Source organism: Myxocyprinus asiaticus, chromosome 25 (genome assembly GCF_019703515.2).
Source record: "Myxocyprinus asiaticus isolate MX2 ecotype Aquarium Trade chromosome 25, UBuf_Myxa_2, whole genome shotgun sequence".
Classification (NCBI taxonomy): domain Eukaryota; kingdom Metazoa; phylum Chordata; class Actinopteri; order Cypriniformes; family Catostomidae; genus Myxocyprinus; species Myxocyprinus asiaticus.
In genome coordinates, this window is record NC_059368.1 from 4,078,443 (window position 1) to 4,102,120 (window position 23,678).

The 23,678-nt window shown below is 39.1% G+C and overlaps 1 protein-coding gene across 1 annotated transcript in view; it reads left to right on the forward strand.

The window, feature by feature from the left end:
- Positions 1-499: 499 nt before the first annotated feature.
- LOC127416201 (cilia- and flagella-associated protein 61-like) overlaps positions 500-23,678 on the forward strand; it is a 51,069-nt gene continuing 27,890 nt past the window's right edge. Inside the window, exons 1-16 of the mRNA XM_051655408.1 lie at positions 500-642; positions 943-1,078; positions 1,163-1,239; positions 1,496-1,563; positions 1,667-1,784; positions 2,351-2,483; positions 5,106-5,324; positions 5,447-5,515; positions 5,630-5,751; positions 9,619-9,658; positions 10,892-11,031; positions 11,395-11,521; positions 11,610-11,687; positions 13,517-13,723; positions 13,804-13,932; positions 22,805-22,932. Of these exons, the coding sequence (XP_051511368.1) occupies positions 500-642; positions 943-1,078; positions 1,163-1,239; positions 1,496-1,563; positions 1,667-1,784; positions 2,351-2,483; positions 5,106-5,324; positions 5,447-5,515; positions 5,630-5,751; positions 9,619-9,658; positions 10,892-11,031; positions 11,395-11,521; positions 11,610-11,687; positions 13,517-13,723; positions 13,804-13,932; positions 22,805-22,932 (1,934 nt within the window). The remainder of the gene's footprint in view (positions 643-942; positions 1,079-1,162; positions 1,240-1,495; positions 1,564-1,666; positions 1,785-2,350; positions 2,484-5,105; positions 5,325-5,446; positions 5,516-5,629; positions 5,752-9,618; positions 9,659-10,891; positions 11,032-11,394; positions 11,522-11,609; positions 11,688-13,516; positions 13,724-13,803; positions 13,933-22,804; positions 22,933-23,678) is intronic.

Consider the following 23,678-nt stretch of genomic DNA (forward strand, 5'->3'; position numbering starts at 1 on the left):
TTACAAATCAGGGCCGTAGCCAGGAATTCTGGGCCCCTTGACTCCATATTTCTCTTGGCCCCTTACCTATTAAAAAATACAATTTCAAATTTTTCGTAAAATCGTTCCCCCTTGGACCTTTGGGCCCCTAGAATCATTCCCACCTTTCACCCCACTAGCAACGGCCCTGCTTACAATGGAAGTCAATGGGGCCAATTCTGCTTTCTACTGTGAAGAAATTGGCCACTTCGACAAATACAAGATAGTTTTGATTTGTTTAACATTTGTTTGATCAATGAATAATTTCAATACTCCGATTTGTGTTTTTTTCCCCCATAGTTTTAATACATTTAATACTGTTCTAAAATAATAAAGAATGAATAGGCATGTCCAAAAATTGGACTTGTAGTGTAGATATCAAAATAAAATAACATTTTGTTAAATTTGTACAGCTGTAACACAATTTCAGTCTGTATCTTTTTCATCTATATCTATTTTACTATTTTTTCTCAGATTTAATATGAGCTCCATCACCTCTTCAGCTGGTAAAGTTGAAAGTGTGACAGTCAGAAGAACAGAATCCTCAGATGCTGAAGAGATCAATAATCTGATCAGTCCGTCAACTGTTGCTGTGTTTGGAAGAGTCAATGTTATTCACCTTCTGTAAGTAGCAGGTGTCATAGTGTTTCATATGGAACTCTGAAAATCAAAAATATTTTTATTATTTTATTATTAAAAATTGTACTTTGTATCTTAAGTAGTCATTGTTGGAAATAAAAGAAATTTATAAAATAGAAATATATCATATAGTCTGGAATAAAAGCCTACAAGAAACTATAGAAGCATTCTGGTTAACAGTACAATTTATTTTTGTATTTATTTTTTTAAACCTTGAAGCATCCCATTGTTTAGACTTGTTGCTCTAAAAATCATAAAAATATTTTTTTCTTTTTCTCTTTACAGTGAGAAAGCAAATTTAGCGGTGACCCTGAGCACAACACAGAATAAAGTGCTTGCTCATGCGGCTTTCTCCGACCACCCCATGGAAGAGCTGGTTGATCCAGCATGCTGGGAGAATGTACTTCAGAGTGACTTCAAAGTATAGACATTCACCATAGGCAAAGCAAACCAACCATGATGTCTATTAATATTTAACATGCCTCCTTTGTTTTTAACTTTCCAGCCGCTGAATACTCTTTTCCTGCGTCTATTTGTGGCTCAGCCTGGTTTCTCCATAGGGGGCGCCAAAGAGATAGTGAGGTACAGGGGGACAGTACTGCTATTATTTTGGGAGTTCATTTCTGTGCATTTGGTTATCAATGATAATGAGGGTGAATCTCATGAAAAGTTTCCTATTAATTTCAATTTTTAACTTCTCAATGAATAATCTGGTTTTATGCAGTACAAGTTGTATTTACTGATAGCAATGCCTTACTGTGGCATTTCAATCATGCTATATTAAAATTCCAAATATCTCATGATCAAAGATTTATATTTCCTCCAATGCAACTTTTAGAACAGTCTTCAATACCATAATTGAGCTGGAATACATCTGCCTTATGACTCCCTACAGAGGCACGCTTGGTAGGAAATACATTTGAATCAGTGACATTACTTTGTACTCTTAACATTTGAATGTGTTGGCACACATTTTAAGGCATTTTTTAATCATAATTTTTCATGTCAGAGCCAGCGCTGGAGAAGATCTTTGAACCCATGACGTCTGTTAAGGAGGATGTTCAGTTTTCGGCCTACGTTTGTCATCGACACAGCCACTGCCCTCGGCTTAATGTTCGCAGAGCCAGGTTAAACAACAGTTCTTGCTCACTCATGTCCGGGTCATATTTCACCTCAAAATCACCCCAAAAATAGAAAGAAATAAGAAATAAAGAAAATGAAGCCTATTGTCAGGACCATAAATATTTGTTTGCATGGCAGTTTCATTATTTTCACGACAATTAAGCATATTTTTCCCCCAAATTCTCATTATTGTAATGCAAAATAATAATTATAATTTTAATAACAAAGTACATCATGATTATATTTGTTGTACTGCCTTTAGGTTGTGCAGTATGTTTCACTGTCAACAGATAAAAATTATATTACAGTGACAAGAATCAAATGAGAATCATCACGAAAAATAATGAGAATAAAAAAAATATATATATATATATATATATATATATATATATATATATATATATATATATATAATTTCTTATTTTTATCTTTTGGATGGGATGAAACTTGAACCAGACACGATTGTACACAGTTTACATCAAAAAAACAGTTTTTTATTCATAAACATCATTCAAAACATTTTCCACAGTGATGTACTAAAATCCCAGTGCAATAACTTTATATCCTCCAGAGTGGAAGATCACGATGACCTCATGCACATATTTGGAGATCAGATCACGTCACTGGTGGAATCCCATGGGCCGTACTTCCTGTCTGAACTAATCGAGACTCAAGATGAGGAGAATCATGCAGCTGTTTGTGAAGTTAGTCATGTTCATTATCATTCCTTGAATGTACAAATGGAAACCTAGTATCACTAGAGGTCAATTTTGCTCAGAGGTTGCTATTTCATCGCTCAATCTATCTATCTATCTATCTATCTATCTATCTATCTATCTATCTATCTATCTGTCTGTCTGTCTGTCTGTCTGTCTGTCTGTCTAACTAACTATCTATCTGTCCATCCGTCTGTCCGTCCATCCTATCTATCTATCTATCCGTCTGTCCATCCGTCCGTCCATCTACCGTTTTTCATTTAATGCTAAAATTAGCAGTGGCATTTTTTACTATATCATTAGGTCAATGTCTTTCAAGTCCACAGACTCTTTATGCAAAGCGGGACAGAAATTGTGTTTTCTGAGGAATGACGGGCTGACAGATTGCCTCCTCCCTCCCCTGCGACGCATGCTGACATGTGTTCATTCGACATATGGCTGATGAGAGCTCATGCCTTGCCAAGACATACTCACACTGAACATATTGTGTCCAGACATCTGTAGCGGTTTTGCCTTTTGTCTAAAAGGCCCATCCATTGAGCAGGAGTACTGTACTACATCGCCCAGGAGGGTTACAAAAAGTCCTGGAATATATTTTTTCCATAGACAATTCATAAATGATTACAGAGGTGTTGTTTTTCAAGGTCTTTTTTACTCTCATTGTTATGAGTGTTTTAAATTATATACGGGTGAATCAGAACCTGTCAAGAACATGGTAATTTTTTACCCCAAGATCAAAAGAAAGATGCAAGAATAATATTTTGCATTAAAAAAAAAAAAAAAAATGAAATGAAATGTAAAGCATTAGAAAGAAGCCTATTTTTGGACCAGTAATGTTTATTGCTTTGGGACACTTTTTTCATGACAATTAGGCATAAACCATCACAACTTTTTTTGTGTGTGTGTGTGTGTGTGTGTTCATGGGTGTGTGTGTGTGTGTGTGTGTGTGTGTGTGTGTGTGTGTGTGAAATAAAAAAAATAAATAATAATAAATAATGTTATGTCATTTAATGTTATTTAATTGTGCAAAATAAAATAAAAAATTAGGTGAAAAAATATGACCTGGATATGTTGTCCTGAGATTCACACATACAGATCTGTAATTATAATTCAGAAGTCTTAATAAGTAACTTTTAAAATCATCTTTTAAAAATACCTCTAAATGACATTCACTGAATTAAAGGAAAAAGTACTTTTTATCAAGTTTAATTAAGTAAAAAAAATCACTGCAAAAAAATCCTATTTTTATCAAGTATTTTTGTCTTGTTTTCCATTTAAAATCCTTAAAAATCCTTAAAACAAGATACATTTACTTGAGAAGCAACATATAAGATATTTAGACTTGCTTTAAGAGAACGTGTCTTAAATAAAAGTGTATTTTGAATATGTGTATTTTTTCACTTGGTTATACAAAATATTAGACAAAATATACTTATATTCAAGATCTGTTCTCTAAAAGTGAGTCTAAACATCTATTTGTATATTTAATGTTATATTCAACATTCAACATTCTCAGATAACAATTTTTTCTTCTGCAGTATAGCGGCTAAAGTAAATGTACATTGTATTAAAGGAGTTTTAGATATTAATATTGGAAAACAAGCCAAAACAAAAACAAATCAAAAACATATTTTGTTTCAGTGTATAATGGGGCGAAGACTACCCTCTCTCACCATTCTGTTCACTTCAATCCATCTTTAACTCACAAAAAACAAACGCTCTCTTATTAATAAAGCTGCGTATTGCCAATTTTCTTCACGATAAGAAATGCATAGTGACATTTATTATGTTCAATAAGTTGCGAGCCATCACGTTATAATCTAGCTGCATTAAGCGTGCGCGCCAGATGGACTAGCGTCCCCGCGACAGAGTGTGCATCAGCCGTATGCAGTTTCAATCTCTCCCCCTTAGATCGGGACACTTCATGTGACTCATAGAAGAGGCACTGACCGCACAGAGAAATGCTAGTTTCGGAGTTTGTACTTACTGTATTTGCATGATCTGCTTCCGTATTATTTGAACTTTAATAAAGCTATAATGCTTTAAATATAACTGCATTAAAGATGTAACGCCGGGGTGTTTCCTTTAAAGACGCTCCAGCTCCACTTGTTCCACAATGAGAGTGTTTCTGTATTTACTTATTTTATATTTTTGTATAATTCCCTCATACTTTGCGATCTACATCACCTGAAGCTGTTTGGAAAGTTTAGAGTGCTTCTGGACTGTGAGCTGTGTAATCCTCTCCTCAGTCAGGCGCGAACTGCAGAGCTGCTCTTGCACATCATCATTAGATTTAATGTGATCTCATGTTATGTTAAATGAGATCAAATGACTATTCGACAACGAAAATTTTTGTCGACAATTTTTTATTGTCGACGTTGTCGATAACGTCGACTAAACATTTCAGACCTACGGCTGACTGTACATTATCCCTTACTTATTAGTTGTAATGAGACTATGTTTTACGAACACAAAGTGCTCAATACAGAGATGCTGACATTTTAAGAAGACAGTGTAAAAATAATGACATTGCAATTGTAATGTATTACAGGATTTTGTTTTATTGTTAGTCAGATGTGTTTATGTGTATATGTTTTTGTGTTCACACAGAGTGAAGGAACTACTGTTGGTTTCGTCAGTGTGAGTGGTCACATTGACCTGAAGCTCCTCAATAAGTGCTTTGAACTTGGAGTATTTGAAGGACTGAGTAAAACAAATCCAGCTGACCACACAGAAGAAACAGTGAAACCAGAGGAACCAAACCCCTCAGAGAAGGAGAACAATGTCCCTGATACTCAGGAATCAGATGAAGCCAAAGGAACTTTGGAAGTGAGTTTCAAATTACAGATTCTTCAGAACATGCAAAAATACTTAAAGATATACTTATTTTATTATTTCTTAATTGTTAAATGATGTGCCAGTCTCATTCCTAACCAAAGTGAACTTCACAGGGTGAATTGGAGACAGAAGAAGATATGAGATGTGAAGAGATTTCCAGTGGGCCTGATGGCATATGTCAGGTCAGAGCATTTGAATTGCATTGACTCTTTTTGTAATCCCTACAAATGTGGTACATGTGAAGTACGTCATGTAAAAATGCATGATTTTGTCTCTTTATTGATTATTCCAACTAGTCAGAGCATATTGAGTCATGCATCAAAGAAACAGTGGACTCCAGTAAAGACCCAGAACTGAATGATTCTCCTAATGTGTTCTGCATCCAGCTCTTCACCATGGAAAAGAGGTTTGAAATGAGGTGAGCTCACAGATGTGACCCCACCAAACCCATTCATGTTTGGTAAGCATTCGAATAACCATCCAATTGGAAAGCATTTGCAGTTTTCGAACTGCAGACTTACTGTATCTTCAATTATTAGTGTTTGCTGAGGCAAGCATCACTATTACTATTGCTTGTATTTAGGGTTAGAGATTTTAACAGACAGTATTAAATTATGACGTGAATTATAACTCAAATTATGCTGCTTGTTGAGGAACGTATACAGTGCTTTTACTTTTAAATCACATAGGCTTATACTGGAGGGACCCCAACCATATCTAGGAACCAGAATATCAGAGATTTGGGGTGGACTCTTTTGTCTAGGGCCAGTAAGCAACCATCTAGCAACCACCCAGAACACCCTAGAAACAACCTATTAGTGCCCTTACAACCACCTATTAATGTCCTAGCAGTCACAACAACCTAGTAGTGCCCTTCAAACCACCTAGTAATGTCCTAGCAGCCAGCCACAACACCCTATCAAAACCTAGCAATGCCCTTGCAACTACCTAGTGACGTCCTAGCAACAGCCCAGAACACCCTAGCAACCACCTAGCAACCACCCAGAACACCCTAGCAAACCAGAACAATCTAGCAACAACCTAGCAGTGCCCTTGCAAGCACCTAGTAATGTCCTATCAACTACTCACAACACCCTAGCAACCACCATGAACTTCCTAACAACCTCCCAGAACACCCAAGCTATCACCTTGCAACCACCCAGAACACTCTAGTAACAACCTAGCAATGCTCTTGCAACCACCTAGTGGCATTCTTGCAGTCAGAATCCAGAACTCCATAGCAACCATCTAGAAACCTCACAGAACACCTTAGTAACCACCCAGAACACTCCAGCAACAACCTAGCAATGCCTTTGCAACCACCTAGTTACATCCTATCAACTACCCTCAACACCCAAGCAACCACCTAACAATCTCCCAGAACCACCCAGAACACTCTAGCAACCTAGCAATGCCATTGCAATTACCTTGTAACATCCAACAACTACCATCAACACCCAAGCAACAACCTTGAATTCCCTAGCAACCACCTAGCAATCACCAAGAGCACTTTAGCAACCTAGCAAAGTCATTGCAACCAACTTGTAACATACTAGCAACCACCAAGCAACTATGCAGAACACTTTAGCAACAACCTTAGCAATGCCCTTTCAACCACCTAGTAACATACTAGCAACCACCCAGAATACCCTGATTAACATCTTAGCAACCTTCCAGAACATTCTAGCAACCACTTAGCAACCACCCCAAAAAACACTAGCAACAACCTAGCAATAACCTAGCAACCGCCTAAAGTAGTAACATCCCAACAACTGACCAAAACACTCTAGTGACCCTACAGCGATGCATCAAACACCACACAGAACACCATAGCTACCACTAAGCAACCACACGGAACACCCTAGCAACAACCTATCAATGCCCTTACAACCACCTAGTAACATCCTAGCAACCACCCAGAACACCCTAAGGAACATCTTAGCAACCACCCAGAACATTCTGGCAATCAACCAGAAAACCCTAGCAAAAACCTAGCAATACTCTAGCAACCAACTACAGTAGTATTATCCCAACAACCGACCAAAACACTCTAGTAACTCCATAGCGATGCATCAAAGACCACACAGAACACCCTAGCAACAACCTCGCAATGCCTTTACAACCACCTAGTAACTTTCTAGCAACCACCCAGAACACCCTAGCAATACTCTAGCAACCACCTGGTCACATCCTAACAGCTGCCCAGAATACTCTAGAAACCTCATAGTGATGCACCAAAGACCACTAGAACATCTAAAGCTGGCTCCACACTAGCAGACTCAGAACAACTTGATTTGGCTGGGGGTGTCACACTTAACGACTGCCTTTGATTTTTCTCAACGCTTCACTGTCACACCCCATTTTCACAGCCAGTCAACCTGAAGCTTTTGAATACACAGGTATTTTTCAATATTACTCAAAGATTCTGCACCATCTGCTATGTTTGGTTGTTTGTTAAAGACATGTCCTATTGAGACTGCATAGCAAAAAAAAAATTGCATCCTTTTCTTTCACACATTTATTGTCACAAAGTGCAAAGAGCTGGACAACAAACGTGTGTCATTTGGTAGAAAGTGAACTATTCGAAAATATATTAAAGCGGCATGAACTAAAATAATACAAAAGTACAAACTTGTAAGGTATGCATATTTATACATGATGTTATATAAATGTAGACTACAATATATTTATATAATCTAAAGTTGTATACAGATATAAAGCTTATGTTTACATTATATAAAATAATATATGGCCCAAGTATTAAATGTAAAAGTTTTTACACATTTATAGTCACGTTGTGCAAAGATCTGGCCAGCAGAATTTCTTTTCTTTTAGTCTGTCATGTTATGACATATTAGATACTGTATGTCATACAAACATACTTGTTGACTCAAAAGAGCAATAAGCTTCTCATCCAAATGCAGGTTCGGTCTGCTTTCGCAAGGTTATATTTTAAAATGGACCAAAACTGGAAAATTTACGTTGTGGTTATTTTTATTCGTCATTAGTTGCTTTTGCATTATTTCTGCATTGAAAAGTACCTGTACTCACAGTCATGGAGCTCTCTCTCTCTTCCTGTATCTTTTTTGCCGCAATACAAAAGAAGTGATTCGTGAAGATGGAGTAACTTTTCCTCGTGAAAGTGTGTGATTGTTCATTTATCCAATCGAGGCTTGTCATAGAACACATGTACACATTCAGCTTTCAGTGAGTAAAGAAATGCATCCAATAAAAACAGACTGTTGTGGCTCATTTTTGTGCAAGAAATAAGCTTGGTGACAGACTCTGAGTGTGATGAAAACGTTCACATCAGCTTGACGTCTTTTCCATTCTTCAGTAAAAGAAGAAGCTCATTGGTCACCTGATGAGAACACAAGACCCCACCTCAGTGACAGAATGATTTTTTCAAACAAAACGGATGTGTTTTTTCAGACTTTGAAGCCATTAACTCAGCAGACAGTCCGACAGTCAAGTGATTAACACCTCCCGCTGAGAGACGCTAATGTGCGCTCTGTTTCTCTGCCTGGCCGGTGATTATTTTAATGAAGCTCACACCTGAAAATCATTGGAAAAATCGGCTAGTGAGAAACCACCTTTAGCAACTGCCTAGCAATGCCCTGGGAACCACCCCCAACACTCTAGCATCATGTTGGATGGTTTTGCACAGCCAAGCACCACTACTGACATTGTCTTCAAAAAATGTTAATATCTAGTTTACATAAAAGCTCAATTTAGCAGAGCAGCAGCAAAACCAGCCTGTTTGTTTCTAACGGTCAGAGAAAGGGTAGAAAATGATCACATAAAACTAAATTATGACTTTGTCTGGTGCAAGAAAACTTTGAATAATATTATGTGTAAACTCCAGGGAAAACAATAAAATATGTGTCCTTTAAGAACTATTTTAACTCACTAAAATATGTCATTTGTATGCTTTCATTTTGGTTAAAGTAACTCTATGGCAACGGAACTCTATCTCGTCGTCTGGTGGAGCTCCAGTGGCTTTCAGTCAGGAGCTGTTGTAAAAATCAGTCAGTGTTACTTGGCTTCATGCGGAGCTGGTCTGTTTGCCACCTTATTGGCCAGCTGTTGTGGAATATGGAGGCCTGTCGCTCCCCACAGAGCATGAACATGTAATTAATGAGTAGAATGCTTAAAGTGACAGCGAGACCATCAATCGCTCATCCTCGCTTTCTAGTGCCCAACATAGCAGGCTTTCTTATTGCTCCTAAAGGACAGATGATGATTTAAAGCTTTCATGTCTATTGTTTTCTTCTTTATTCCAAAGATCAGCAGACTTCTTATCGTACCTGTTTAAACTTTTCCCGGTAAGTACATGTTTACCTTTCAACCGGCTTATTAAAGGCATAATTTACCCAAAAATGTTATCATCATTTACTCAATTACACTAATGTCCGGGGCCTGGGTAGCTCAGTGGTAAAAGACGCTGGCTACCACCCCTGGAGTTCGCTAGTTCGAATCCCAGGGTGTGCTGAGTGACTCCAGCCAGGTCTCTTAAGCAACCAAATTGGCCCGGTTGCTAGGGAGGGTAGAGTCACATGGGGTAACCTCCTTGTGGTCACTATAATGTGGTTCGTTCTCGGTGGGGCGCATGGTGAGTTGAGTGCGGATGCTGCGGTGGATGGCGTGAAGCCTCCACATGCGCTATGTCTCCGTGGCAACGCGCTCAACAAGCCACGTGATAAGATGGTCTCAGACATGGAAGCAACTGAGATTCGTCCTCCGCCACCCAGATTGAGGCGAATCACTACATGACCACGAGGACTTAAAAGCACACTGGGAATTGGGCATTCCAAATTGGGTGAAAAATAAAAAATACAAAAAATAATAATAAATAAATACACTATGTCCAAGCTCATATTCTGTGGATCACAAAGCTGTCAAGCTCCAAACATTCACAAAAAAGCTTATTAAAAGTAATGTAGAAGTAGTCCATATGGCCTGTGTGCTACATTTCAAGTCTTCTGAAGCCATATGATAGCCTTGTGTAAAGAATATATTTATAAAAACTACAGCACAAACTAAAGTCGATCATATTCAACAAGACAAAATTAAAACCAAGAACTAGAAAAACATTAACAGTGGATAAAAAAACAAAAAACTAACAAACAAACAAATAAAAACGAAATTGGCAAGTTGAAATGTGCAAGAATATTGGAAGTTACTGCAATGGGGAAGATTTTCAGTGAATAATGATTTACATCTCAGTCTGTTCCTCACACAAAACTACTATGTATGTTTTCAGAACACTTGGAATATAGCGCATCAGCTACTTTTATGGTGCTTAGTGTTGTTTCATAATTTTTTGGAACCTGATAGCCCCTGGAAACTGTATACATTAATTTTATGGAAAAGAGCAGCTACTTTTGTGTTTCACATAAAAAAGCCAAACAGGTTTGCAACGGCATGAAACAGAGACAGAGTTTGTATTTTTTTGGTGAACTATCCCTTTAATAAAAATTCACAGTCCCTTTTTCTTAATTTTTTGTTTTTGTTTTGTTCTAATAAATGTGATACAATGTGTGGTGGTATTCATACAGGATCGTGATTTCTGTGTGATCTCTGTACCTAAACCGGCCCCAGAATTCCCACTGCTGCAGTCTTTTATTAGAGTCATTCCTCGTGACACCAGCACTTTTCCACAGGAGCTCTACTTGTGCCACCGCTGGGCACTGCTCAGGTACACACACACTCTGAATTATGGGTCTAAGGTGGGGCTAGATTTTCCTTGTACCCCCTTAAGGTTCCGATTGGATGGCGAAATGATCAAGGGGACCCCCCTACCCCAATCCGACGAAGAGACAAGCACTTGCCCACATTAAAGATCAAAATACCCCCCCACAGATCACAGCCTAGTACCGGCCCTGCTCTAAATCTTCTAAATGATTCAGTAAACAAATCCTTAAATGAATCACGAGTATGTTCTATGGCTGGTATACTGTATTTTCTCAATTCACTTGCCATTGTCAGGTGTCTCAAAAAGTCAACTTTGTACTATGGATGCATGTTTGAGTCATGTGCTAATATATTTTCTGTTTGTCAGGATGTTTGATGTGCGTGTGGTTGTGTCGTCCGATATCCCAGCAGTCCAGAGTTTGATTGAGAGTCTCGGTCAGCAGGAATCCATCAGAGATGATCTGGATCTGTTCCTGCAGAAACGGAAAGACTTGGTCTGTCACCGATCACACAATAACTGTTTAAGACTTAAGATATTCAAGCTGTGTTTGTTATTTCTGAGCTGATAACTCTCATTCTCAGGATGGCACTGCTCTTCAGGCATTTGTGGCTCAGGTTCAGGGGCAAATTGTTGGTTTAATAATCATCAGAGATGAAGAGGTAAACTCCAGGACATATTAAAGCAATTTTGAATTGGTTTTCCCTTCAGCTGGGAAAAACATAAAAATTGTGTTTATAGTAATGCACTTACAATGGAAGTCTATGGGGCAAGACATTCCACAAATCAGGAATGTGAAGCTTGTATTTAGTTAAAGTGCTTATATTAATTCTTCTGTTAAAAAAAGGGGGTTCTATGAGTTGTAAAGTTGTATAAATTGCCTTTTAACCAATGGGACTACTTGGCAGACAAACTTTTGGTTAATCCTGTGGATTTATTCTTCTTAACACCTACCTATCTTGATACCTTTATGGTATTTTGCACATATCAAGTGAAATTTACCATTTGCACTGGCTTTACATTGTCATGACAGGAGTTAAAATATTGGATGTAAGTTATAACTTTGCACAGACAAGGTTAGTTAAGTGGTTTTATCACACTAGTCCATGTTAAAGGGATAATTCACCCAAAAATGAAAATTCTCTCATCTTTTACTCACCCTCATGCCATCCTAGATGTGCATGACTTTCTTTTTTCTGCAGAACACAAATGCAGATTTTTAGAAGAATTGTTCAGCTCTGTAGGTCCATACAATGCAAGTGAATGGTGACTAAAAGTTTGAAGCTCCAAAATGCACATAAAGGCAGCATAAAATAATCCAATGGTTTAATCCATGTCTTCAGAAGCGATATGATAGGTATGGGTGAGAAACAGATAAATATTTAAGTCCTTTTTATTATTAATCTCCACTGCATTCTTCTTCTTTTGTTTTTGGCGATTCAAATTCTTCGTGCATATTGCCACCTACTGGACAAGGAGGAGAGTTGTGAAAAAGGACTTAAATATTTACCTGTTTCTCACACACACCTATCATATTTCTTCTGAAGACATGGATTAAACCACTGGAGTCGTATGGATTACTTTTATGTTGCATTTATGTGCTTTTTTTACCTTCACAATTTTGGTACCCATTCACTTGCATTGCGAGGACCTACAGAACTGAAATATTCTTCTAAAAATCTTAATTTGTGTTCAGCAGAAAAAAAAGAAAGTCACTCACATGAGGATGGCATGAGGCTGAGAAAATTATGAGAGAATTATTTTTTTTGGGTGATCTATCCCTTTAACACATATGATGTTTAAGTCTTGTGGCTAAACTTCCTGTATTTAGCATTTATAGAGCATAAATGCCTGGTTCCAGAAGTGAAAACCCCATTCTTTTTTTCCATAAGTGAATTGATTTTCAAGGATAACTTATAAACCTTTAAAGACAGACCTACCGTGCGCTCCAAGGTGCGCTCCAATGGTATATGCCTCTGTTGAAGCCATCAGTTCATGTTATTTTATATTCATTGTTTAAAAAATGGTGTTTAAAAGCAGAATTTCTGGTGAAGAACTACACTACCCATGATCCTGAGGGGAAACGAGTCTTGTACTTCAAATCAAAGTTTTTAATGTTGTGATTCACCTCGGAGCTGGTTGGGTCGGTTCATGGCTTAGAACTCTTTCATGAAGGATTTTTATGAAATCCCTTTGAAAAAAATGAATTGGAAAAACATGTAACCAAGAAGGCTGAAAAAGTGGACAAGCACTGTGTGCTCTCTTCCAGTGCAATGTCTTGCCCCACAGACTTCCATTGTTTATGCACTACTGTAAACAAATCAGTTGCTTGCTTTTACAAACCGAGGGACCAGTCAACGTTTGTCACTGATGCGGTTCATAATTCTTAACTTCTATTAAACCCGTAACATTCCATCAATGATTCATTATGGTGATTGCTGTTCCATCCGACAAATCCTGTGCCATGTCTTCCTGTGTTTGTTTCTCCCAGGACATCGAGTTCATCCGAGCCCACTTTGATGTTGAGAGATTCATGTACTTCAGCATTCACCAGAGAGAGGAACACGGTCGACTCTGTCACTTCTTTCTCAAACCCATATTCCAGCACCACACTAAACATTTCTTTAAGGAGGTGCTGCGATTGGCACACAAGTCCTGCTTGAACTACCCCCTCTATCTGCACCATAACAGACAGAAGGTGAGAAAAATTGTGTTTTTATGAAACATTCGCATTGTATTATAACAGGATCTCACTTCATTTCTTCATTTTGCTCTCAGAAAGACAGTTCTCAGTCTCTGCCAGCTGTGATGAACTTCATGGTGCCCGTGAGCGCGAGACGACAAATTATCTACCCACTCGAAAAGCTGGGCATCAACGCACCGTCCCGTCGGATCACCAGAGAACAGGTCAGACTTCTACAAAACCAAGTTTAAAGGAAATTTCTGGGTTCAGTACAAGTTAAGATCAATCGACAACGTTTGTGGCATAATGTTGATTACCAGAAAATAATTTTGACTTGTCACTTCTTTAAAAAAAAAAAAGAAAAAATAATCGAGGTTACAGTGAGGCACTTACAATGGAAGTGAATGGGGCCAATTTTTAGAGGGTTTAAAAGCAGAAATGTGAAGATTATAATTTTATAAAAGCACTTAGATTAACTCTTCTGTTAAAATGTTAGTATTATTTGAGCTGTAAAGTTGTTTAAATCACGTTTTAGGATTTAACATCCATAGGTGTTACATCGTCATGGCAACGAAATTGTAAAATTGGATATAACTTTACACAGAAAAGGTTAGTAAGCGATTTTATAACTCTAAAATCATTTATGAATGGGCCTCCATTCACTTCCTTTGTAAGTGCCTCACTGAAACCCAGATATTTTTTTCTTTATCTTTAAAAAGAAGTGGAAATTAATTTTTGTGGTTATCAACATTATGCCACAAATGCTGTTGATTGAGCTTAGCTTGCACTGAACCCTGGTTATTCCTTTAAATATCTGTCATGACAGACAAAGTTCTAAGAATGAACTAAAAATAACTTAAAAATCACTTTGTGGGAAATTATGCACCACAAGAGGGTGCTGTGCAGTAAATGAATGTGCCATCACACTTGTGGTTTGTTAAAACTATCCATCCATAAACTGTCAAGGGACTGCGGGGTATCTTTGTTTCTCTCACTTACGTTTATCAATAATTAACGCTCTAGCTGTTCGCATTATTCAACTCATTATGCGTTTTGTGCATCACAATCATTAGCCGTAAGTGAAACAGATCACAGGCAGTTTTTGCCTGAGGTTATAGAGTGTGTGGTTGTAAAGAAACAATTGGATGTATGGTGGCAGATGGTGGTGAATGTTTACTCTGGTTTTTTAACAGGTAAAGCAGCAGCATTCTTATCCAGCCATCATCAGAACAACCAACATCTGTTGCAGACCTGTGTGTGTGTGTTTACTGCAGTGTGACATACCACACACACTCTCTAGCCAGAGGGGATTTTTTACTTCAAACAATGTTTCTTCTCTACAATCTAAAGGGGCTAAATTAATCATGGGTTGTTACGAATGCACACTCAGCATACATAATTTCACAAATTTCTTCAATAGAAGACATCAGGTAGAATAAGGATGTTTCCAAACACAAAGCTTGTGGGTGGCTAAAGACCTTGGCTACATTTCAAAACCTAGAGAGCTGTCTACCTAGGCAGCATTTTAAGGCAGTCTTAAGGCACACTTCAGACAAAAGCTAGACAGCATGGCTATGCTGCCTTCTAAGAGGCCGTTCACACCAAATGCGTAATTGCATCATTTACACCATTTTCTATGTAAACATGTGCTAGATGGACATTTTTGACCTTTATGATATGTCTCACTGTATATTAAGCTTCTCGCACAGGAGCGGCACATTTTTTAGATGCCATATGAATTTAAAAGAACTTTAATTTGCGCTAGACTGACATCTTTGACCGTTGTGTTTTTCAGCATCTAGCGCAATAGCGCAACATTTTTTAGATGCCATGTGAAGTTAAAAATAACATTAAAAATGCGTCTTGATACACTTGCATTCTATTCTATTCATTGTGCTATGTCTAGCGCAAGAATACTTTATCTCATTCCGCACACTGCATGGAAACCGAAGAATATTTTGGCTTTTAAATAGTTTCGCATGTGCAACAAGCTCATGGATAAAACCATGATGGTGTACGAAGCGAGGGAGATGTTGATTATGTACCTATATTTAAATATATATATATATTAATATCTATACAAGCATAGAAATTCATTAAATACCTAAACATTTAGGTAAAAATTGTATATCGGTAAACATACTGTATATAACTCAGAGTACTGTTGTGGCGTTAGTTTAGCAACATGCTAACGGTAAACTCGATTGAAATAAAATGTAATGTCTTCCATGTTCTTCGCTTGAGCAGCACTATTTTGCTGAGTTGCTGTCTATGTAGTGTGTTCCAAAATAATCTAGCAATGGTGTATAGGAGGTAATAAGCTTATAAACATGGCTTCTGTTTAATTCCATTGTGTTCTGTTGTGTTTTTTAATGCTAGAATGCATCCTGTGTGAACAGCCCTTTTCGTTAAATGCAAAAAAAAAAAAAAAGACAAAAAATAGTTCAATCTAATTAAAGAGAACTACTTTACCCAATATTTGTGTGTGCTATTTATATTTATGCTCATTAGAGAATCGTGGCGAGAGCTTAGCAACAAGCTAACGGCAAATTTGACTGTAATCAAAAGCGAGTCGAATCTTCAGTGTTCTTCGTTTGAGGAGCGCTATTTGTTTGATGCGCTGAGTTGTTGCCTATGTAGTGTTCCAGTATGAGGTAGAAATGGTGTATTGGAGTTAATACGCTTATAAATGTAATGCTAGAATGCGTTTTGTGTGAATGGCCCTTAGAAGGTAGCTGCCTAAATAGGCAGTAGACAGCAAGGCAGATCATTGTTTTGGAACAGAGCTTCTGTGTCATATGCAGTATTATGTGAGTGTGTGCATGCAGTGCATTAGAGAAAATGCACAAGCTGTCACTTTACTCCGTTCAATCTAGAAAGGTCCATTTGGTAGCTCAGCAACGCTGGTGTCCAGGCAGTGCCACAGATAAGAGCGCAATCACTGTGCTAATCCTCCGTCCGGTTCAGATGAATTAATCAGAGTTACAGCACCTGTTCGCTCTCCGTCGATATAGTGTTGTGTTACGAAGGCCATTATGTTTAACAGAAGTCCTGCTTTGCCCTGAGCGTTTGAGATGGACGCACCTGTGCTGGCTTTACCTGAGCAGAGAGGACATGGTCAGCTTGCTTTTAATGCCATATTGCCATATTATTATAAGAATTGATGCCATTGCATTAAGTAAAAACATTGTACATCTACATCAGTGAACAGTACTTCTGACAAGTATTTTAAGGTAAAGTGTGTCATTTCTGCATCACTAGCATCCCCATACAAAATTGCAGAAATAATGATGTTTTCAAACAGTTTTCCTAACAGATAGTCCAGCTCCAAACTCACTGCAAGGGGCAGTTTTGTAGGGTTTTCAAAATAATAAAATAAAATAATATATTATGATGTGCATTTTTTCCATACCACCCTTTAGGGATGCTCACTCCAAACAAAGTTTTGCATATTTCCATGCTGGTTCTCACTGGGGGTTTTTTAGCGTGTCGCGTGGGAGTGCCAAATTTTTTAGATGCCAAGTCAAGTTAAAAAAACTGTTAAAAACGCATCTTGAGATACCTTCATTCACCTCTGTTTGTTGCGCAGCGTAAACTTTTTTTTTTTTTTTTAAGCGCAAGAGTGCGTTCAGCTTGAATGGCCCGTTTCTCTTTCATCGATCTAGCATCAGTGATGACATAGATGGAAGCATGAAACATTCAGGAATAAGGCATTTTTGGGGGCGTTTTTATTTTCAAAATTAAATATTTTGTACAATAATAATATTATATTTTAAAGGGGATTTAATTGGCTATTTATTTATTTATTTATTTTATTTTCATATCATAACACACATCAACCTAGCGGCCCACCCCTTCCGATGGCCAATGCGACCCTGGGCATAGGGATGCTCACTTCCGAATGGAATTCTCCCAATGTCCCAACCATTTTTGAGCAAACAAATCCTCTTATGGTTTTGCGTGTCTTTGAGTGGCCCCACATGTCCAGAATTGAAAACCCTTTTAGTCTCTGCCATTGATTATAGTATTTAAATAATGGCTCTGAAGAGCCAATCATTGATGGCCGTGTAATCAGCTATGTTTCCTTATATTACAATGACAAACCCCAGTTTTGGGTCTCTCTCTTCCTAGAGTGCACTGTGTCTGCTTCTATTCTTTCATGTTAAATCAGATAAGGTGTACCACGGAACAAATCCCTAAAATGATTCATGCTCAAGGGCCAATTAGAGATCTAGAGAGAGAATAATTAGGGAAACACGGCAGCTGTTCGCTTTGAGTTGATTCAAAGATGACGATTGTGTCCCTCTGGCTAAACCTGCTTTAAGAATCTACAATTTCAATACCTCATATTAGGTGTAGAGCGTATTGAAATGAATGGTTTTGAAGGCATGGGTTTCAATTCTCTCGATGGATGGCGGCTATGGAACTCTTTAACATTAGAAAATTTCAATATTTGAGATTAGTTATAGTGCTTGCTAATGCAAAGGCTTTTTCCTGTTCAGTGTGCTGGTATCTTTTTAGCTAGATAAGTGCTTTTTGAAATATTCTGTAGTGCTTGCTGTGATTAAACTATTGTCACGGAGGGGAACAGAAAAATGTGTAGGAAATCAGCAGTGCTTTTAGGATTACTGTTTAATTAACTTAAAGGAGAAACATGTACCTGACATAATACAGGGCAGTAAGGAGGAATGATTTTGTTGCACCAAATGAACATTTATGTGATCAAGATGACAGTAAAGATCTTGAGATTTCATATAAAAAGATTTATTTATTTTTTGGTTTGTTTTTTACAATTTAATTTGAAAATGCTACTGCTTACTTAAGAAATCATAATTTCCCACCTCAATATGAGCGCATATACGCGAACGCGAGGGACAGTCGATATTTTACATTGGTGTGTATAAATGGATATAGTTTATAGTGCATGTGCTTTTTACAACTGTAATCCCAGAAATGTTAAATTCTTTCTGCTGTGTTGACCTGCTCTATCCTATGACGCTTGTTAGCCGGTCTGTTCCACACATGCGCACTCTTCAAACACCTGTAAGAACGGCGCTTATGCGTTTACATGACCACATTAAGACGTGTTCTCCGAGAGAACCCCATGTGTGTTTAACCACTTTCTCTTAATCCCTTAAGCGGCATAAGGAAATCGGTGTTCTCGTTTATATGGCGTTTCAGAATACCGCTTTCTGAAAAACCCTGGAATAAACCACTTTCGTAAGTGCATGTAAATTTGGTAAATTTGTGTGCTAGCTCAACTGATATAGCGTTGCATTTGCAATGCAAAGGGCAGGTTACGAGTCCTGAAGAGCATGCGAGTTGACACGTGAGCCGAAAATGTCATTTTTCACCTCACATTTACTTTTTGTGACACTATCGGTTAGGTTTTGTCATAGTTATCTGGTTATTCCTGCATCTCTGTGTGTTTTTTTTCCCTCGTGTGTTTCCCTCTGCCACATTGCCAGTGTAATTAGCGTTTCTATGGGAACGCTGATTCACACCGCTCACGTGGCAGAACCCTCACCTGTTCCTCATTAGTTTGGCTATTTATTCCCCTTCGTTTCTCTGTCTCGTCGCCAGATTGTTCCAGTACCCCTGTCATGTAGTCTCGCCCTCTGTCTGTCTGCAGTCTGTTTTCTTGTTTTACTCTGTTTAGTATGCATCTTCCAGTTTGTTATACCTCACCCTGTGGATTACCTGTTTACTGGACTCTGTCATTTATGCTGTGGAATATATTATTCACCTTGTGCATTTAGTTCACTACCATCATCAGCCCGGGTGCTCCAATATTCTTCCTAGACATTCCAATCTGAAGTCTGTGTCGGTTTTACAAACTTTTGCCACTTTCCACATGCCTGCTGTGTTCATTCAATAAAGACTGTAAAACTTTCTCTGCAATTGAGTCCTCATCCTTACTCCGATCCTGACAGAACAGTCTGGCCAATTATGGACTCAGCAGAGGGAGCCAGCTTCTGGAGTGCCATCGCTCAACAAGGAGCACTCCTCAGTTGTCAACTGGAGGAACTTGCGGCATCCAACCAAGCCATCAGAGACATGGCCAGGCAGATGGCCGAATTAACTATGCTGGTACAACAACTCTCTCCCAACACCGGTCCCGCAACCACCAATGACGAGGCTGCAGTAGCTCCACCCCCAGCGTTTTCCACCATCTCCAGACATTCCGAGCCCCGTCTGAATCATCCTCCACTCTACTTAGGTGAGCCTAATACCTGTTGCTCCTTCCTGTCACAGTGCTCTCTGGTATTTGCTCTTCAATCATCAGCCTTTCCTTCTGAGAGTTCCAAGGTGGTCTATGTCATAACACTCCTCACGGGGAGGGCTCGTGAGTGGGGAACCGCTGTGTGGAACAACAACAATGGCTGCTGTGCTTTGTTCCAGTCTTTCTCTGCTGAACTCCGCAAGGTCTTTGATCGATCTGCTATGGGGACTGAGGCGAGGATCTGCTACGGAGACTGCAGCAAGGATCCTGTCAGACATTCTTCAGGGAGAGAGATCGGTTTCGGATTTCTCCATTGAATTCCGCACCCTCATCGTCACCTGCAGCTGAAATGAGAAGGCTCAGTGGGACCGGTTTCTGCATGGGCTCTTTAGGTTCAGGATGAGATCTACACTCTGGATCTTCCCACTGGGTTTGATGACTTGGTAGATCTAGCCATTCGAGTGAATAATCGTCTAACTCTATGCCAACATCGCCATAGAACTTACACTCGTCGTGAGTGATCTCCCACTGTTACCTCACCTTCCTCTTCGGCTGCACCCGAACCCGTGTCGGAGGAGGAGCCCATGCAGATCGGGAGAGCCTGGCTGGACCCGAGCAACGACGTCATCGCCTGGTCAATAGCTTGTGCCTTTACTGTGGATGACCGGGGCACATTGTCATTTCATGTTCATTAAAAGGCACTGCTCACCATTAAAGAAGGGGTTAATGGTGAGCGTTACTCTGCTGGATAAATCCCCTGGGGGTCGGACTCTCCTACCAGCCAGGCTGCAGTTTGGCAACAACATCCATTCAATCTCTGCTCTGGTTGACTCCTATTACACGATTGAAGGAACCCATAACTGCCAGCACTCATAACTGCGATACCCCCCTCACTAAAGTGACTCACACTACTGCCTCACTCACCCTGATTATTTCTGGTAATCATGTTGAAGAGATTAAATTCTTTATCATCCACTCACCCTCAGCTCCTGTGGTTTTAGGACACCCATGGCTGATTAAACATAATCCACATTTAGATTGCTTAAAGAGTTCTGTATTTTCTGGTGTTCTCGATATCTAGCATGATCTGAGGGCGGTTTTCAGCAAGTCCCGGGCTGCATCTCTGCCTCCTCACCGCCCATACGATTGTGCGATTGATCTACTTCCTGGCACTTCTCCGCCTTGGGGTCATCTGTATTCACTCTCTTCCCCTGAGAGGGAGACCATGGATAAATATATCTACGATTCTCTTGCAGTTGGTATCATCCATCCCTCTTCCTCTCCGGTGGGGGCGGGGTTCTTTGTTGTGGAGAAAAAGGACAGTTCTCTGGGTCTCTGCATTGATTATCGGGGGCTGAATGACATCTCGGCAAAGAATCATTATCCTCTGCCATTGATATCCTCAGCCTTCGAACTCTTGCAGGGGGCATCTGTCTTTACGAAATTGGATCTCCGCAATGCTTACCACCTAGTCCGGATTAGGGAGTGGGACGAATGAAAGACAGTCTTTACCACCCCTAATGGGTACTTTGAGTACTTGGTCATGCCTTTCGGCCTTTCCAATGCACCGGCTGTCTTCCAGGCACTCGTTAATGATGTGCTTCGAGACATGGTCAATCAGTTTGTTTTTGTTTATCTTGACTAAATTCTCATTTTCTCCCAGAATAGTCGTGACCATGTCCAGCACGTCAGGAGAGTGTTTCAGCTACTGCTTGAGAATCGTGTGTTTGTCAAGATGGAGAAGTGTGAGTTTCACGCACAATCGGTTCCGTTCCTGGGGTTCGTCCTCTCAGGCGACGATATCCGTATGGACCCCACCAAGGTAAAAGCGGTTGCAGATTGACCAATCTCAGATTCCTGTAAAGCAGTCCAGCAGTTCCTGGGATTCGCCAGTTTTTATCTGCAGTTCATCCGGAACTTTAGCCAGATCGCTTCTCCTCTGACAAGTTTAACCTCCACTAAAACACGATTCGATTGGTCCATGCAGGCTCAATCTGCATTCGAAAAACTCAAAAGCTTCTTTGTGTCAGCTCCCATTCTCATAAATCCTGACCCGTCTCATCAGTTTGTTTTGGTGGTTGATGTGCCAGAGTTAGGGGCCGTTTTGTCCCAGAGATATCTGTTGGATGAGAGTATGCATCCCTGCACATTTTTTACTCCCCACCTTTCCTCAGTGGAACGGAATTACGAAATTGGGAACAGGCAATTACTGGCAGTCAGGTTGGCGCTGGGGGAGTGGCATCACTGGTTGGAAGGGTCAGGGGTACCATTTGTTGTGTGGACTGACCACAAGAACCTTGAGTACATCCGCACTGCTTCGCAGATTAAATCCTAGATAGGTTCGTTAGGCATTTTTTTTTTTTTTGTCAGATTTGATTTTATCATTTCGTATCTCCCTCGCTGATGGTAATTAAACCCAACAACCTATCTCGCTTCTTTGACATCGAGAGCAACTGGTGGTGGCGGTGGTATCATGGGAGATAGAGTTGATTTGAACTTTAAACTTTTACAGAGCTGAACTTATGAATGTATAAATAATGAGATTCTGAAAAAGACTGTTAGAGAAACATCCCTCTGTATGAACCATGTGGTTAGATTTTCCTTTTTTTTATGTCACTCCTAAAAATATGGCCATTATTTTTAAAGGGGCAAATGGCACAGGATAACATGGTTGAACAGAACTTGCAAACTGGCAGATATTCCATTAAAAAATGAACAAAAAATGTAATGAAATTCTATTTTATGTTTTTTTGCTGCATCCATTACAGATTCAAATCTATCAAATAATTTGAGGTTAATTTTTGGGAACACACTTGGCATCTAAATAGCACCATTTCCTAAAAATGACATCTTTTCTCATGTCTTCCTGCCAGGCTCCCTTTGCTCTGTACTACACAAACATAAAGCTGACCATGGAGCCAAAGGTCACCATCAATGCCAGAATAGTGGTTGTAGGAGCATCTGACACAGGTTTAGCTCTCCTTGAAGCACTGACTTTCTGGTAAGCATTTTATATTTTTAGAAAGACAATCAAATGTTTAACACTGATAATGAGGCCCTAAATAACATTTATGATTTTCCCTAGAACAAACAGCAAGATTTGTCTTTCTGAAACAGGTTTTTCTGGGTGGAGGACATCATCTCTCGTGTGATTGTAATTAGTGAGAGTGACCCTCAGGGATTTGAGTGAAAAAAATCATTGCATGAAATCTGAGCTTACGGCTTTGTACAATAACACTCAGCCCAGCATGCTCCAATTAATACCTGTATATTGGATTATACTCCCACTGCACAGAGATCTCTTTTTATTTTAAAGAAATAGTTTACCCAAAAATAAAAATTCAGTTATCATTTACTCTCTTTTTTGTTGTTAAAAACCCAACTTTCTTTCTTGTGTGGACAGCCTGATCTTATAAAAAATAAGTGACTGTGGTGACATTTTGAATTTGACGTGAAATGTCCACTGTGTGGTGCTAAAAGAGTGTTCGCTCCCAAACAGAAGAGGTTATTAAGGTCAATGCATTTTAAATCAACAAAACCGATCTCCCTACTCCAAACCTTAAACCTAAACCTAATTGATAGTGTCATAAAAAGCAAATGTGATATGAAAAACACAAAACACTTTTGGTTTATGTGTCGACTCGCATGCTCTTCCAGTCAGCTATCCCCGCAATTTCGCACTCGAACAAGCTTGTAAATGTAGTTGGTTATGTAATGCAAACATGAAAAAGTATCACCTTACAAATG